The sequence below is a fragment of the Capra hircus genome (genome assembly GCF_001704415.2).
Source record: "Capra hircus breed San Clemente chromosome X unlocalized genomic scaffold, ASM170441v1, whole genome shotgun sequence".
Classification (NCBI taxonomy): Eukaryota; Metazoa; Chordata; class Mammalia; order Artiodactyla; family Bovidae; genus Capra; species Capra hircus.
The window spans coordinates 42,481,242-42,500,950 of NW_017189517.1; the positions used below are offsets into that span (position 1 = coordinate 42,481,242).

A 19,709-nucleotide genomic window follows, 5' to 3' on the forward strand; every position below is an offset into this window, starting at 1 on the left:
ACCACCACCCTTTCTGACCTTCAACGTGGGGTGGTTCCTCTAGGCCCTCCTGTGCAGCACTGTTGATAAAAGATCTCCTTTTGAAGACAATGGGCTGCTTTTCTGGGTGCCTGATGTCCTCTACCAGCATTCAGAAGTTGTTTTGTGGAATTTACTCAGCATTTAAATGTTCTTTTGATGAATTTGTGGGGGAGAAAGTGGTCTCCCTGTCCTATTTCTCCACCATCTTCAAGGCACTAGCATATTTTATTTAAGGGAAAAAACTGTTCTCTACTTGGAAAAATATACCCATTGAAATTTGCATTATCTGGCTAGGTGACAGAGGAAATATTTATGGTTTGCAATTATAATGCTGATACTATTTCTATTTGAGATTTTGTTTTATAGTTCCAGGATGGTGACTATATACACAGATATACATACACACACATATATGTATATATATATCTTTCAATTTATGTATGTTCTTTGAATATAAAAGAGGATATCTGGGGTATGTCAAAATCATTGTCTTTGAACACATATTTCATGGTTATTTATTGATCAAACAATTATTTTTTTCTTTTCAAGTTATGAAAAAATATCTACTACATTAAAGATACCCTTTAGTTTTTAATTGTTCATTTATTTTTTATTATGTATAAAGACCTTGGAGACATGATTATATTTGTGTCTACATATTCACACACACACACATATGTATATACAAGGCTATTGAAATCATAAATACTAGTAAGTTGAAATTATGTTTTATATACAAAGATTTTCATATGTTTTATATACAAAGATTTTCATATGCTTGTTTATTGGTTCTGACTGCTGCTGCATTTTTAAATGGTCAAGCCAAAGATGGCCTTTGTGGCATTTGGCCCCAGTGTTGTTTATTTCTTAATTGCAGGCTAAAGCACATTAGCTCAAAAGCCCTGTGGTACCAATTTCAAATTTGTATATATACAGGTTTTTTTTTTTTTTTTTTTTTACAGTAGCCACCTGAAGCATATTTTTAGAAATTTAGGACTTGCCTGATTTGCATACCCTGTGAAACTTCAACCCACATCTGTCGGCCATTGATAAGATAGCTTTGTGGCTGTAAGATCTCAAGCTGTTATGCACCTCTGGCACTATCTGACCAGAGACTCCCTGGCATGCTGCTGAGTGACATCACCTAGACACCTAAGCCCTTCTCTGATCTTCTATTCCCCAAGGGAGTTCCTTTTTCCTCCTCTCTCGTGTTGAGACCCCCTTCACCTTAGCCTCTGGACAAACTCCTGCTGTGAAGGACGTCTCTACTCAGGAAACTGTCCAAATTCTACCCAATAAGATTATTTTGTGTTACTGTCTCTTTTGGTTATGTCTTTTCTCTTATAAGCCCCAAATGCCTCAAATTCCTGACAGAATATAAAAACATGCATTCAAAGACACGTAGAGCCAATTAAACTTGCAAAACTTTGCAAATCTAATTAAATACATTATATATGAAGATATGCAAGAATTAAAAGTAGTATGTGCAAAAGTGAAGAGTATGGCAAAGCTTTATGAATTTATATTTGTAGAAATATCTGTATAATTTGCAGTGTAAAATTAAAGATACAGTTTTCCCCATGTTTTGAGATAGTGGCTGAGGAAGATTTTTAAAACATTTCCTGATCTACTAGTGTTTTTGCTTGGCACTCTTTATATTGCTCTTCTTTGTTGTTGTTATTGCTCAGTCACTAAGTCATGTCTGACTCTGTGTGACCACATGAACTGCAGCATGTCAAGCTTCCCTGTCCTTCATTGTCTCCTGGAGTTTGCTCAAACTCGTGCCCATTCAATAGATGATACCATCATGCCATTGCTCTTCTTAACTTAATATAAAAATGAAAGATGTAGAAATAAATTGTTGACAGAATTCTATTGTGAATAAGAACTTTTATAATTTAAGATAGTACTTGTAGTTTTCATGCTTGGTGGTGGGTGGTTTAGCTGCTAAGTTGTGTCCAATACTTGTGGCTCCATGGACTGTAGCCCACCAGGCTCCTCTGTCCATGGGATTTCCCAAGCCAGAACACTGGAGTGGGTTGTCATTTCCTTCTCCAGTTTTCATGCTTAACTTGTGATAAATTATATGGCTAATTTTATCAAATAGAGCACCTGAATTTTACCTATTTAAGATGTTTTGTTTCTCATAGTAGACATTCTTTCTAGATTTTTTAAATTTATTTATTCCTTACTTATTCAATAACCAATGATATGTGGAGATAGTATGTGCTTTGAAATTATATTTGGGCTCTAATTATGGCTCTGACGTTTACTGATTCAGAAAATTTGCACAAATTAGTTAACATTATTGAACCTCACTTGCCTTAACCTCTCATTTCTAAATTACTTGATCAGTCATGCTTATGCTTACATCCTCAAACATTTGTTGGACACTCAATATGTGCCTATATTATTAGCAAAGCTAAAACTTTATGGTTTAAGCAGTCCCAAAGCCTATCAAGTGAATTGTTTGGAAATCACTTATTAACAAGTGAAGTGAAGTGAAATCGCTCAGTTGTGTCCGATTCTTTGCGACCCCATGGACTGTAGCCTACCAGGCTCCTCAGTTCATGGGATTTTCTAGGCAAGAATACTGGAGTGGGGTGCCATTTCCTTCTCTAGGGGATCTTCCTGACCCAGGGATTGAACCCGGGTCTTCCCGCATTGTAGGCAGATGCTTTACCATCTGAGCTACCAGGGAAGCAGGTAATAAGATGGAACATATTTTGGATTTATTGAGGCACAGTATCATCAGTTTATATAACTAGTGACATATATTTGGCATTTTCTTCTTTGTTGCCTTCTTTCAAGGGATAGCTATCAAAACACTAATTTAGACTGTCACAATGCAAAAGTTTGACAGTCACATAAAGAATAATCATTAAGGAAAAGGATCAAGACAAGTAAGAAAAGGAAGATTTAAATGACTGATTAAACAGAAGTGAACTTTCTCAGGAATATAAAACAGAGTTGTCAATTCCGGTGGCAGGGATTTCTGCCTTTTGTTTGTTTCTGCTCTGGCTTACTTGATCTATTATCACTCTTAAGAATGAAAATAAATGATATAATACAGATGCTCATTGCTACAAAATTGGTTGTTGTTGTTGTTTAGTCGCTCAGTTGTGTCCAACTCATTGTGACCCCATGGACTGCAGCATACCAGGCTTCCCTGTCCTTCAGCATCTCCCGGAGACTCTTCAAACTCATGTCCATTGATTGCAACAAAATAATTTTCTCCAAAAGGGAAGAGTTCTTCTTGCTGCAGAAGCAAATCAAGACTTTAGGAAAGAATTAGTTTTGTTTATATTTGCCTTTGCTATGGAAACACATAGACTATCTTTTCTTTTCATAGGCAGAATGTTGGGTAGTCAAAACTCAGTGCCCAAAATTCTGTGAATGATTTAAAGCTGATCTCTTACCATTTTGAAATTACACCATTTGATAGACAATCAAATGCACCTGCTGTCTCTACTGATGATTATTCTCAAAGATCCCTTGAAGCAGAATCTGTTAAGTCTTCAAGCCATGAATCCAAATTTGTAGGTGAATGTATGTGTAGCTGCCTTCTGATGGCTCTTTGATTTATATAAAGTAGTGTAAATTCAGTCCGGACTGAGTATGTACTCTTCATTGTTGCAAACTCACCTTATAACTGGCTATAATTTCTTTCTCTATTTTTTTTTTCATGGAGACCTGATTGACTAAACGTGAATATGAAGCTTTTAGCCTCGTTTCAGGTGAGAATGGGGTGATAATCTATTAGGTGGATGTAAAGAGTAAACCTCGGGTTGTTCATGATTAGTATTGACTTGTTTTGGCTTCCCACCATACATAAAACAAGACCTCTATTACTCACAGTGACCTATAAAGCCTTAGATGATCTAGCTCCTGCACACGTCTCCAGCCTCATCTCCTAATATTTTCCTCTTTGCTTGCTAAGGCCTAGCCAAGTTGACCTTTCTATCTCAGACACACCGAATTCATTCTTTGCCAGGGGCTTTTCCATTTTTCATTCTCCCTGTCTAGAATACTATGCCATTTCATCTTAGATAATGTGCTTCCTTTCATTCAGGTCACAGCTCAAATGTTGCTATAAGGAGGCTTTTCCTGATTAACCAACCTAATGGCATATTTATGCAATCCCACTCATCACTGGTAGTCACTTTCTGTTACTTATTTCTTTCATATTCAATATTTCTTCATAGCATTTGTCTACTGTCTGTCTCCTTTCACTATAATACAAACCCAATAAAAGTAGGGCCTTGCTGTTTTATTTGCAGCTGTATCTCATATTTAGAACAGTGTCTGTTTGGAATAGACACTGAATTCATTGGGTTAATTAATGAATTTTGACCATGACTTACACTGCCTCCCTCAATTTCCAATTTCAGAAGAAGATTAATGTATGTTGTGATCAAGGGTTGGACTCCAGGAGCAAGGATCCTAAAATTTAATATCAGAGGAGTTCTGAATATATTCCAATCTCATCCTTTAAGTATCATAGCAGAGGAAAGGGTTTCTAAAGCAATCCTTGATGTAAATCTCTTAATTCTGAATTCCATTAAAACCCCTCTGCTCACTTTCCCTCTAATACTGGAAAACTCAGATATGATGGCCTTGAATATGGGTGTTAAAAATGGATCTTCTCAGAGCCACTAGCTCATCACTTTCTTTTCCATTGGACAGAATGACCTTTTTAAAATGTAAGTTCAATTACATTCACGTGACTAATTCCTTTAAATCATTACCTTATTTTTAGAATCTCTGAACAACCTGGCTTTTACCCTCCAACCATGGCTCTTCTTTTTGTTCTGAAAAGTGCCATGCCCTTCCTCTTGTTTTAGGTGTTCACATATGCTATTACATCTTCTAAGAACAATCTTCACTCAGCCTTCGCTCCTTCCTAACTTTTCCTTCAAGTTTCAAATAAAATGTTACTTTCTCAAAGAGGGTTTCCTTACCCTCAGATTAATTGAAATCTCTGCTCTGTTCTCTTAGTCCTTCCATCATTGTGCTCAATACACTTCATTCTGATAACAGGATGGAGAGCAGGGGTTGAATATGTGTCTATTTATTGTTGTATCCCTAGCATAGTGCCTGGCACAGAACGATGTTCAATAATATTTGAATGAAATTATCCAGTTATGTGTTTGATGTGTGTGTGTGTGTGTGTGTGTGTGTGTGTGTTTTAGTCGCTCAGTCATGTCTGACTTTTTGTGACCCTATGGAATTAGCCTACCAGGCTCCTCTGTTCATGGACTTCTCCAGGCAAGAATACTGGAGTGGGTTGCCATTCCCTTCTCCAGGGGGATCTTCCCAACCCAGGGATCGAATCCAGGAGTCTCGTATTGGCAGACAGATTCTTTACTGTGTGAGCCACTAGGGAAGCCCTACATGTTTGATATACATACCTAAATCTATGTATATGATTATGTTTAATTTCATAACAAGAATTAGCTTTAGAAAACTGGCACAGACTTCGCTTGTTTCTTGTACTGTATTTCACATTACCTTGCTAGCATGTGAAATGAGTGCGATTGTGTGGTAGTTTGAACATTCTTTGGCATTGCCCTTCTTTGGGATTGGAATGAAACCTGACCTTTTCCAGTCCTGTGGCCACTGCTGAGTTTTCCAAATTTGCTGGCATATTGAGTGCAGCACTTTAACAGCATCATCTTTTAGGATTTCAAAGAGCTCAGCTGGAATTCCACCACCTCCACCTAAGGCTCACTTGACTACACATTCCAGGATGTCTGGCTCTAGGTGAGTGATCACACCATCATGGTTATCTGGGTCACTAAGACGTTTTTGTACAGTTTTCTGGGTATTCTTGCCACATTTTCTTAATATCTTCTGCTTCTATTAGGTCCACACCATTTCTGTCCTTTATTGTGCCCATCTTTGCATGAAATGTTCCCTTGCTATCTCTAATTTTCTCAAAGAGATCTCTAGACTTTCCCATTCCTTTGTTTTCCTCTATTTCTTTGCATTGATCACTGAGGAAGGCTTTCTTATCTCTCTTTGCTTTTCTTTGGAACTCTGCATTCAGATGGGTATATCTTTCCTTGTCTCCTTTACCTTTCACTTCTCTTCTTTTCTCAGCTATTTATAAGGTCTCTTCAGACAGCCATTTTGCCTTTTTGCATTTATTTTTTCTTGGGGATGGTTTTGATTTAGGCTTCAACAGTAGGAGAACTGAGAACTTCCAGATGTTCAAGCTGGATTTAACAAAAGCAGAGGAACTAGAGATCAAATTGCCAACATTTGATGGATCATAGGAAAAAACAAGGAAATTCCAGAAAAGCATCAGCTTCATTGACTATGATAAAGCCTTTGACTGTGTGGATCACTACAAACTGGAAAATTCTTAAAAGATGGGGATACCAGAACAGTTTACCTGTCTCCTGAGAAATCTGTTTGAGAGATAAGAAGCAACAGTTAGAACCAGACATGGAACAATGAACTGGTTCACAATTGGCAAAGGAGTATGTCAAAGCTGTATATTGTCACTCTGCTTATTTAATTTATATGCACAGTACATTATGTGAAATGATGGGCTGGATGAAGCTCAAGCTGGAATAAAGATTGTCAGGATAAGTATCAATAACCTCAGATATGCAGATGACACCACCCTAATGGAAGAAAGTGAAGAGAAACTAAATAGTTTTTTGATGAAAGTGAAAGAGAAAAGTGAAAAAAGCTGTCTTAAAACTCAGCATGCAAAAACTAAGAGCATGGCATCTGGTCTCATCACTTCATGGCAAATAGATGGGGAAAAAATGGAAATAGTCACAAACTTTATTTCCTTGGGATATAAAATTACTGTGGATGGTGACTGCAACTACCAAATTAAATGCCATTTGCTCCTTGGAAGAAAGGCTATGACCAACCTGGAAAGCATATTAAAAAGCAGAGATATCACTTTGCTGATGAATGTAAAGTCAAAACTGTGGTTTTTCCTGTAGTCATGTATGGATATGAGAGTTGGACCATAAAGAAGGCTGAGCACCAAAGAACTGATGTTTTGAACTGTGGTGCTGGAAAAGCCTCTTGAGAGTCTCTTGAACTGCAAGGAGATCAAACTAGTCAATTCTAAAGGAAATCAACCCTGAATATTCATTGGAAAACCTGATGCTGAAACTGAAGCTTTAATACTTTGGCCACCTGATATGAAGTGTCGACTCATTGGAAAAGACCCTGATGCTGGGAATCATTTAGGGCAGGAGGAGAGGGGGCCGGCAGAGGATCAGATGTTTGGATGGCATCATCGACTCAATGGACATGAATTTAAGCAAACTCCAAGAGATACTGAGGGACAGGGGAGCCTGGTGTGCTACAGTCCATGGATCAGATATGACTGAGTGACTAAACAACAACAACAGTTCCACATTATTTAGTCTTCCTTCTGTGAAACTAGCCTTCTTTCCAGATGCTCCCTTTATTTATGTTTCTGAAAATGCATTTTGTTAAAATTGTCTCATATCTTTGAAGCTGTCGGTTTAAAAATTTTGTTGATCATATCTCTCCCAATATGTAAATTGGTGTTTTAGGAAGACTATCTTCCTAGGAAAAAAAATAAAATTGCTGTGATTCCTATTTTTTTTTTCCAATTTTATATCATCATCATCTAATCTATGACAAAGAACGTAAGAATATAAAATGGGGAAAAGACAGCATCTTCAAAAATTAGTGCAAGGAAAACTGGACAGCTACATGTAAAAGAATGAAATTAAAACACTATCTAACGCTATTCACAAAAATAAACTCAAAATGGGTTAAAGATCAAAAGGTAAGGTTAAACACATAAAAGTCTTAGAGGAACACATAGGCAGAAAACTCTTTGATGTAAATTGCAGCAAGTTATTTTTGAGCCACCTCCTAAGGTTAATGAAAACATAAACAAAAATAAGGAAATGGAACCTAATTAAACTTAAAATCTTTTGCACAACAAAGAAATCCATAAACAACATGAAAAGACAACACTCAGAATGGGAGAAAATATTTGTAAAAGAAGCAACTGACAAAGAATTAACATTCAAAATATACAAACTGCTCATTCAGCTCAATATAAAAACAACAAATGACCCAATCAAAAACTGGGCAGAAGACCTAAGTAGACATTTCTCCAAAGAATACATATAGATGATTAACAAACACATGAAAAGATGCCACAAATCATAAATTATTAGAAAAATGCAAATCAAAACTACCATGAGATATCATCTCGTACCAGTCAGAACCATCATAATTGAAAAATATACACTATGGAGTATTACTCAGCCATTAAAAAGATACATTTGAATCAGTTCTAATGAGGTGGATGAAACTGGAGCCGATTATACAGAGTGAAGTAAGCCAGAAAGAAAAACACCAATACAGTATACTAACACATATATATGGAATTTAGAAAGATGGTAATGATAACCCTATATGCGAGACAGCAAAAGAGACACAGATGTAAAGAACAGACTTTTGGACTCTGTGGGACAGGGCGAGGGTGGGATGATTTGGGAGAATGGCATTGAAACATGTATACTATCATGTAAGAAATGAATCGCTAGTCCAGGTTCAATGCATGAGACAGGGTGCTCAGGGCTGGTGCACTGGGATGACCCAGAGAGATGATATGGGGAGGGTGGTGGGAGGGGGGATTCAGGGTTGGGAACTCATATACACCTGTGGTGGATTCATGTCAATGTATGTCAAAACCAATACCATATTGTAAAGTAAAAAAAATAAAATTTAAATACAAGAAAAGAAAAAGAAAAATCTATAAACAATAAATACCTGAGAGGGTGTGGATAAAATGAAAATCTCATGCACTGCTGTTGGGAATGTAAACTGATACTGCCACTATGGAGAAAAGTATGGGGGTTCCTTAAAAAATAAAAGTAGAGTTACAGTATAACCCAACAATCTTGCTACTGGTTGTATAACCAGAGAAAACCATAATTCAAAAAAGTACATTCACCCCAACATTCATTGCAGCACTATTTACAATAGGATATGGAAACCACCTTAATTGTCCATTGACAGATGAATGGAGAAAGAAGACTTAGTACATATGTACAATGAAATATCATGCAGCGATTAAAATGAATAAAATTATGTCATTTGCAGAGATGTGGATGGACTTAAAGAGTGACATACAGAGTGAAGTAAATCAGAAAGAGAAAAACAAGTATTATATCTTAGTCTCTGTGTGTATATATATAATCTAGAAAAATGGTATGTACGTGTGTGCTCAGTTAAAACAACTGACTCAAAAACTGACTCTTTGTCACCCAATGGACCACCAGGCTCTTCTGCCCATGGAATTTTCCAGGCATGAATATTGGATTGGGTTGCCATTTCGTACTCCAGGAGATCTTTCTGCCCGAGGGATCAAACCCATGTCTCTTGCATCTTCTGCATTGGCATCTGGGAAGCCCCCAAAATGGTATAGATAATATTATTTGCAAAGAAAAATAGAGATATAGATGTAGAGAATAAATGTATGCATACCAAGGGGAAAGGGTGGGAGGATTGGGATTGACATATATATATATATATATATATATATATAGATATAGATATAGATAGATAGATATAACTAATAAGGACTTACTGTATAGCACAGGAAACTCTTCTCAATACTCTGTAGTGGTCTATATGGGAAAAGAGTCTAAAAAACGATGGATATATGCACATGTATAACCTATTCATTTTGCTATATAGCAGAAACTGACAGCAGTGTAAAGCAACTATACTTCAATAAAAATTTAGAACATCTAGCATCTAAATTTAGAACATTTAGAACATCTGATTTTAGTTTAAAATTAGATATATGTTTCATAAGGGCTGGGAGTGTCTATTTTGCTTGCTTTGTTTGTTTATGGTGCTAGAACAGTGCCTGACACATAATACGTGATTAGCAAATATTTGCTGAATGGAAACGCTTCTGTCTACCATCCTTGGCCTGGAGTAGGTAAGTTCCATAGAATCTTTTATTTTTATTAATTTATTTTTTAATATAAATTTATTTATTTTAATTGGAGGTTAATTACTTTACAATATTGTATTGGTTTTGTCATACATCAACATTTAGATTCTCGTTAATGCTTGGTCTTTTCCTGCATTTTATTGTTTTAGAGTCCTAGAAAGAGGGTTGTAGCACTTCATAATCCGTGTAAAAAAACAGTAGATTTGGAGGACTCAGAGAATCCTCTGGGCTAATCTCAAATTTCTATAGTCTCAAGGTCATTATGCCTCACTCACATCAAACTAGAAACATATCTCCTTTGGATTGTGGGATAAATAGTGGAACTAAAGCATCAGGGATGGTTTATAACTCTACAATAGCTGAACATATCAGTTTGTTTCATGTTCGTGTATTTTGTTAATCTTATTTTCATCAAAGAGAAGCTCCATTGCAAATTGATCTGATGTACCTATTAAAACTTCCCTTATGTGGTGTGTCATAACTTTTATGTACTCAGCGAGTGCTTTTTGATTAACTCAAATTTTACATTGTGAGAACATGCTGTTCAAGAAGGAAATATCAGTGGTCAAAGTTCAAAAGATTTTGGTGCTTTAAAATGTAGTACATTCATTTCTGTGACTTTCAGCAATCTTATATTATCTAATGAAACAATATTTACTTTCACAGTCAGTTCCCTCTCATCTTCTGTCCCCAAATAAAAAGACAGACACAGCTAAATATTGGAAACATTGCTTATCTCTACTCTGACATTGTGCTCGGTCGCTCAGCCATGTCTGATTCTTTGGACTGTAGCCTGCCAAGCACCTCTGTCCATGTGATTTTTTCAGGCAACAATACTGGAGTGGGTTGCCATTTCCTCTTCCAGGGGATCTTCCAGACACAGAAATCGAACCTGAGTCTCCTGTATCTTCTGCACTGCAAGCGGACTCTTAACTGCTGAGCTATCTGGGAAACTCCAACTCTGACAGAACCTCCCACTATATTGAAAAAGTGAACAGACAAATATATGTGCTTTATGTGATTTAATAGGATAGATACATGGATCTTAAGATGTAACTACACTGTATTAAGAACCTGAAGTTCCTTATACATGGTGTTGTCTAGAGGCTGTATTACAACTATTCTAGATTCAACAAGATTTCAAATTATTTAGTTGTGTCTCAATGTGACATTTTAAGTAAACAATTATAAACTTAGTTTTTAATATCAAACTTTTGCAAAACATAGTCTGAAATTTTATGTATTCATAGTGTTATGTTGTTAAGAAATAGGTTGATTAAAATGCATATGTTTGAAATATTGTTTCAAACGGCAATGGATTAGTACTATGAAAGGGAAAATTAAACTTTTGAATGGAAGAATGTCATACCAGGAAACACATTTATTTATAACCTTTTTGTTCTTCATTTCATTTTTACAATGGTAGAAGAAAATTTTAGAAATTAATAAGAATGATTAGAGATGCTAGATAAACAGCTTTATATCTTTGATATTGTTTGGAAGTAGTCTGGTCTCTTATAGAGACAGCCTGTAGGCAAACATGGGAAACTTTATTTGCAAGATTTTTTTTAAAATTTCAAAGAGGCACAATGGTTTGTAATATTGCAATGGAAAGTTTTAAAACACAAATTAGTAAGCAGTTTCATTAATGCTGAAAGTAAGGGCAAAGAGAACATAGGTTAATAATCAGTATATTGGTTCAGAATTACTAAGAAAGGAATTTTATCTGAGATGAGAGATTATATTGCTTTATTTAACAGTTTTATTGAAATATAATCAACATATAATGTTAGTTTCAACTGTACAATATAGTTAACAAAAAATTTTATACATTATGAAATGATCACCATGATAAATCTTGCTACATTCTGAAACTCTAGAGAGTTATTACAATATTATTGAATATATTCCATATGCTATATATCACATTCCCATGACTTGTTGATTTTAAAGCTAGAAGTTTGTTTCTCTTAATCCTCATCACCTGTTTCACACATTTCCTCCCACTCCTCCCCTCTGGCAACCACCAGTTTGTTCTCTTTATCTATAAGTCTCTTTCTGTTTTATTTAGTTTGTTCATTTGTTTTAGTTTTTAGATCCCACATGTAAGTGAAATTATATAGTGTTTGTCTTTCTCTGCCTGGCTTATTTCACTTAGCATAGTATCTTCTGGGATCATCCATGTTGTTACAAAAGGCAAGATTTCATTCTTTTTTTGTGGCTAGTATTCCAATGTACATTTATGCCATGAATTTTGTATCCTTTCATCCGTTGATTAACACTTAAGTTTCTTTCATATCTTAGCTATTTTAAATAGTGCTGTAATGAACATGAGGGTGCATATATCTTTTCAAATTAGTGTTCCATTTTCTTAAGATAAATACCCAGAAGAGGAATTCCTAGATCATATGATAATTCTACTTTTAGTTTTTTCAAGAACCTCCATACTATTTTCCATAGCGACTGCATCAATTTGTACTCCCACTAACAGTGTACATCCACATCCTCCATGAACACTTGTTCTTTCTTTTCCTTTTGATAGTAGCCATTCTGACAAGTGTTAACTGATGGTTCATTGTGGTTTTGATCTGCATTTTCTGACAATTAGTAATGTTGAGGATCTTTTTGTGTGCTATTGTCCATCTGTATGTCTTCTTTGAAAAAAAATCTATTCAAATCTTCTGGCTCTTTCTGAATTGAGAAACTTTTTTGATATTTAGTTTTATGAGTTATTTATGTCTTTTAAAAATTGACTACTTAATGGATATATCATTTGCAAATGTCTTATCCCATTCAAAAGTTTTCTGTCATCATAAAATGAGCTTGGAAGTGCTCATCACCTTGCAATTATTTTGTACAATTCACCTATGAAGCTATCTGGACTCGGATTTTTTTTGGGGGGGGGTTGTTTATTGATTTAATTTTATTACTAATAATCATTCTATTCAGATTTTTTATTTGTTTATGGTTCAATTTTGGAAGATTGCATGTTTCTAAGAATTTATTCATTTCTTATAGGTTGTCTAATTTGTTGGCATTTGTTTTCTCACAGTATTCTCTTATGATTCTTTGTATTTCTGTGATATTGTTTGTAATTTCTCCTCTTCCACTTTTTCTTTTCATTTTTTTTGTCTCTCAATTTTTTCTTGATGAATCTGGCTAATGGTTTGTGAATTTTATTTATCTTTTAGACTAATTACCTCTTAGTTTCACTGATTTTTTTCTATTATATTTTATCTTTTTCATTTTTTTCTGTTCTGATCTTTATTATTTTGTTCCTTCTATTACCTTTGAGCTTGTTAGTTCTGCTTTTTCTATTTCGTTTAAACATAAAGCTACACTGTTTACTTGAGATATTTCTTGTTTCTTGAGGTAGTCTGTATCAGTATGAACTTCCTGCTTAAAACTGCTTTTGTTGCATCAAGTGGATTTTAAAAATTTTATTGGAGTATAAATGATTTGAAATATTGTATTAGTTGCAGGTGTACAGCAAAGTGCGTCACATATGTGTATATATGTACACATATGTATCCATTCTTTTTCAGATTCTTTTCCCATATAGGGTTTTTTTTTTTTTTTTTTGCATTGGCAGGTGGATTCATTTTTTTTTTACTTTAAATATTGTATTGGTTTTGCAATACATCAACATGAATCCACCACGGGTGTACACGTGTTCCCAATCCTGAACCCCCCTCCCACCTCCCTCCCCATACCATCCCTCTGGGTCATCCCAGTGCACCAGCCCCGAGCATCCTGTATCCTGCATCATATAGTTTAGTACATATTATTGAATACAGTTTATTGTGCTACATTAGGTCCTGGTTTTTAATTATCTATTTTATATATAGTAGTGTGTGTATCGGAGAAGGCAATGGCACCCCACTCCAGTACTCTTGCCTGGAAAATCTCATGGATGGAGGAGCCTGGTGGACTACAGTCCATGGGGTCGCTAAGAGTCGGACACGACTGAGTGACTTCACTTTCAGTTTTCACTTTCATGCATTGGAGAAGGAAATGGCAACCCACTCCAGTGTTCTTGCCTGGAGAATCCCAGGGATGGGGGAGCCTGGTGGGCTGCCGTCTATAGGGTCTTACAGAGTTGGACATGACTGAAGTGACTTAGCAGCAGCAGTGTGTGTATGTTAATCCCAATCTCCTAATTTATCACTTTCCTCCCTCATTTCCCCTTTGGTAACCATAAATTTGATTTTGGAATCTGTTTCTGTTTTGCAAATAGGTTCATTTGTATCATATTTTTATTAGATTATGCATATGAGATATATTTGTCTCCGTCTGAATTATTTAATTAGTATGATAATCTCTAGGTTCATCCATGTTGCTAAAAATAGCACTATTTCATTCTTTTTAAGGCTAAGTAATATTTCATTGTATATATGTACTACATCTTCTTTATCTATGGGCATTTAGATTACTTTCATGTCTTGGTTATTGCAAATAGTGCTGCAATGAACATTGGAGTGCATGTATCTTTTTGAATAATGATTTTCTCCAGATATATGCCTAGGAATGGGATGGCTGGATAATAGAGTAATTCTATAGATAGCATATTGAAAAGCAGAGATATTACTTTGCCACGATAGTCCATCTAGCCAAGGCTATGGTTTTTCCAGTGGTCATGTATGGATGTGAGAGTTGGACTGTGAAGAAGGCTGAGCACCAAAGAATTGATGCTTTTGAACTGTGGTGTTGGAGAAGACTCTTGAGAGTCCCTTGGACTGTAACGAGATCCAACCAGTCCATCTTAAAAGAGATCAGTCCTGGGTGTTCATTGGAAAGACTGATGCTGAAGCTGAAACTCCAATACTTTGGCCACCTCATGCGAAGAGTTGACTCATTGGAAAAGACCCTGATGCTGGGAGGGATTGGGGGCAGGAGGAGAAGGGGGCGACAGAGGATGAGATGGCTGGATGGCATCACCGACTTGATGGACATGAGTTTGAGCGAACTCTGGGAGTTGGTGATGGATAGGGAGGAGGCCTGGCATGCTGTGATTCATGGGGTCGCAAGGAGTTGGACATGAGTGAGTGAGTGAGTGACTGAACTGAACTGAACTAATAGTTTTTAAAGGAATCTCAATACCATTTTTTATAGTGGCTGTACCAGTTTACATTCCCACCAACAGTGTAGGAGGGTTCTTTTTTGTTCACACCCTCTCCAGTATTTATTGTTTGTAGATTTTTTTTATAACAGCAATTCTAACCATTCCACAAGACCATACACAAAAATAAACTTAAAATGGATTAAAGACCCAAATTTAAGGCCAGATACTAAAAAAACCTTAGAGGAAAACATAGGTAGAAAACTCTCTGACATAAATCACAACAATGTCACTTTTTGATCCACCTCCTGGAGTAATAAAAATAAAAACAAAAATAAGCACATGGGACCTAATTAAACTTAAAAGCTTTTGCATAGTAAAGGGAATCATTAACAAAATGAAAAGATAGCCCACAGAATGGGAGAAAATATTTGCAAACAAAGCGACTGACAAAGGATAAATCTCCAAAATATACAAACATCTCATGTAGCTCAATATTAAAAAAGAAAATTAAAAATTGGCAGAAGATAGGATGAAGGGGATAAAAAAAAACAAATCATCTCAATTGATGCAATAAAAGAATGATAAAATTCCACATATTTTCACACATGCACACAAAGCACTTAATGAATAAGAAATAGAAACTCACTATGATAAAAGTCATATATGAAAAACCCACAGCTAACAATATATTCAGTGGTGAAAGACTAAAGTTGTTCCCCTAGAATTAGGAATAATGTCCACTTTTGCCACTTCTAGTAAATATTATATTAGAGGCTCTAGGCAGAGCAAGTAGGCAAGAAAAAGAAATAGACATTCAAATTAGAAAGGAAGATGTAAAATTATCTGTATTCACTGTCAACATAATCTTATATCTAGAAAACCCTAAAGATTACACACACGAAGTTAGAGCTAATAAATGAATTCAGCAAAGTTCCAAGATACAAAATCAACACACGGAAATCAGTTGCAATGAACAATTCAAAAAGATAATTAAGAAAACAACTCCATTTACAATAAAATAAAAAGAATAAAATACTTAGGAATAAATGTAACCCTTAATCAAAGTCTCAACGGTGATGAAGCTTTGAAACTAGAGAGAGGTGGTGGTTATACAACATTGTGAATGCACTAAATACCACCTGATTGTACACTTTGAAATGGTTAATCAAGTTTTGTCGATCAGCTTGCTGCTCTTTCTTTTTTCTCCCAACATTTTACTTTTATTTTTTTATTTTTTTTTAAATTTTTTATTTTTTTTTTAAATTTTAAAATCTTTAATTCTTACATGCGTTCCCAAACATGAACCCCCCTCCCATCTCCCTCCCCACAACATCTCTCTGGGTCAGAATTTTGCAGTGAACACTCATATACTCATCACCTAGTTTCTACCCATTAGCATTTTACTATTCTATTCTTTACTCTTCTTTATCACAAAACTATCCATCTTTCTACCAGTCCATTTTATTTTCTGATGCATTTCAAAGACATCATCATCATCAGTACACTTCACTCCTAAACATTTCAGCATGCAGGTCATCAACTAGAGCTCAATATCTGTTTTACATGTTTTTGAGTTAAACTTACATTAAAAGCACAAGTTTTAAGTGTATTTTGCTGAGCGTTGACAAATGCTTCCATCTGTCCAACCCAATCCCCTATCAAGACACAGAACATTACAATCAGCCTAGAAATCTCTCTCAGGCCCTTTCTTAGTCAATCTCACCCACACTCCTTCCCAGAGACAACTACTGTTCTAATTTTGTCCCTACCAAACAGTCATTTCCCATTATATAAAACTTCATATAGTTAGTATCACAGAACATATATTCTTTTGTCTAAGGCTTCTGTCATTCAGCATGATGTATTTGAGAACTGCTTCTCCTTTAGACCACCAATTTTTGAATTCAGAGCTAGGAGGATGCTCCAAGACCCATTAAAAATATATATATATAAAAGCAGAACAATATGTGCTGAAATTGAGCAATTCACAAGACATATAGAGTGAAAGGGGGAAAAAAGCAAAGTGAAGTGTGATTCATATGATACTTGATAAAAAAAAAGATATAAGCTTTATAAACTTAAAATAACTCAGGGAAGACATAGGAAACTGGTTACAGAAGTTGCCTTGAGGGAGGGGAAAGACACTAGAGGAGAGATTTTTTTTTTGGTAAAAAACTGAAGCCTAATACACATACAAATAAGTTCACATATCACAAGTGTAGAGCTCAATTTTCACAAACTGAGTATATCTGAGTTACCTGCACTTAGAACAGGAATCAGAATGTTGTCAGCACCTTAGAAACAAAAAAGATAACCCTTATCACAATTATTTTTGGGGGTGCTGTGCTGGGTCTTCCAAGCTCTGTGGGCTTTCTCTAGCTGTGGAGTTTTGAGGCCACTGCCACTCTCTAGTTGCTGTGCTCAGATCTCTCATTGCAGTGGCCTCCCTTGTTGTGGAGCACAGGTGTCAGGGCACACAGGTTTCAGTAGTTGCAGCTCCAGTGTTCTACAGCATAAGTTGTTGAGTTGTGGGCTTAGTTGGTCTGAGGCATGTGGGATCTCCCTGTCCGAGGGATCGAACCTGTGTCTCTTGCATTGGAAGGTGGATTCTTTACCACTGAGCCACCAGGAAGCCTACTTCTGTTGTTTATACTCTGTTTTTTTTTTTTTTTTTTCTTTTTGGCCATGAGGCACGTGGGATCTTCTGACATTTTAACTGTGTCTTGGTGTGGGTCTCTTTGGGGACATCTTGTTTGGGACTCGCTGCTTTCTGGACTTGGTTGTCTGGTTTCTTGGCCAGATTAGGGAAGTTTTCAGCCATCATCTTTTCAAATAGATTTCTGTCCCTTTCTCTCTCTCTCCTCTTCCTGGGACCTCTATAATGTGAATGTTCATCAGCTTGATGTTCCCTCAATGGTCCCTTAAACTATCCTCATTTTTGTTTTTTCCTTCATTCTATTAAGGTGACATATCACATTGATTAATTTCTGTCTGTTGACCCATTCTCAAATTCAAGGAATAAATCCCACTTGGTCATAGTGTATAAACCTTTTAATGTATTGCTTCGGTTTGTTCATATTTTGTTCAAGATTTCTATGTCAGTATTCATAAAGCATATTTGTCATTTTCTTGTAGTGTCTTTGCCTGTCTTTGGTATCAGTGTAAAAGTTTTCAAAATATATTCTGGATGCAAAAAAAAAAAAAGACAGAATATATAAATAGACATTTTTTGAAAGAGAACATATAGATTGCTAAAAAGCACATGAAAATATTCTTAACATCACTGATTATTAAATAAATGCAAATCAAAACTACAGTGTGTTTGCATCCCATAGATTTTGCAATATAGCATTTGTGTTTTCTTTTGTCTCAAAGCATGTTTTGATTTCCCTTTGATTTGTTGTTGGGAAATTGATTGTTTACTGCCATGTTTGCCCTTTATGTGTTTATATTATTTACAATTTTCTTCCCATAATTGATCTTTTGTTTCATATGTGTGTGGCCAGAAAGCATGTTTAATATGATTTAAATCTTCTTAAATTTATTGAGACTTGTTTTATAACTTTACATGCAATCTATTCTCAATATGTGAATAAAATGTGATCTGTTCTCAATATATGAATAAAACATGCATGCCAATTAGAAATCATGTGGCGCTAGTGGCAAAGAACCCTCCTGCAGGAAATAAAAGAGCAGTTTCAATCCCTAGGTCCGCAAGATGCCCTAGAGAAGGGAATGGCAACCCACTCCAGTATTCTTGACTGGAGAATCTCTTGGACAGAAGAGCCTGGAGAACTACAGTCCATAGGGTTGCAAAGAGGTAGACATGACTGAAGCAACTTAGGATGAAACATTTTAAAAGAAACTTGAACAAGGGGCTTAGACAGAAAATTTATAAATGTTGCCAATTAATCTATGAAAAATATTTGACCTCCAAAAGATTAAAATTCAAATTAAACTATCAAACTAGAAAATGATTTTTAAAATATAAATAGTTCTGACAAGGATATTGTGAGTTTGGAACATATATATACAGATAAATTGCTACAAATCATCTTGAGGGAAACAGCAAGACTTGTGGAGAGTCTTAGTTTATACCCTATTACCTAGTATATCCATAGATTAGAAAGTATTCTTAAAAAGTAATCAGAAATATGTAGAAACACATGGTTAAAGAATGTTCACTGTAATAGTTAATAGCAAATATTTAAAATTAACTGAAATATTCAAAGATTGGGAATTATGATGCATCCAAATGATGGAATATTGATGCCATTAAGACACATGTTTTAAAGTAGTATTTATCAACATGGGAAATGTATATAATTTAATTTTACATAAATAAAGCAGAATATTAAGCAGAATTTGAATGATTTGTGGCATTTATATATACCTAGATATATAGAAAATACTAAATATATAATTTTTAACAGTGTGTATGTGTTGGGCTTATGACTAATTTCTTTTTTACAATATAAATTTATTTTAATTGGAGGCTAATTACTTTACAGTATTGTATTGCCATCCATCAACATGAATCTGCCACAGGTATACACGTGAACCCCCCTCCTTTCTCCCTCCCCGTACCATCCCTCTGGGTCGTCTCAGTGCATGGCTGTGTTCGTCGTACTTGACTCTTCGTGA

General features: G+C 35.5%; 1 protein-coding gene across 1 annotated transcript in view; it reads right to left on the bottom strand.

Moving 5' to 3' along the window:
* Window positions 1-17,889, bottom strand: part of LOC102181478 (dynein light chain 1, cytoplasmic-like) — a 196,374-nt gene extending 178,485 nt beyond the window's left edge. The window contains exons 1-2 of the mRNA XM_018044112.1: window positions 17,775-17,889; window positions 17,324-17,359 (exon numbers count right to left, since the gene is read on the bottom strand). Of these exons, the coding sequence (XP_017899601.1) occupies window positions 17,324-17,359; window positions 17,775-17,889 (151 nt within the window). The remainder of the gene's footprint in view (window positions 1-17,323; window positions 17,360-17,774) is intronic.
* Window positions 17,890-19,709: the final 1,820 nt, after the last annotated feature.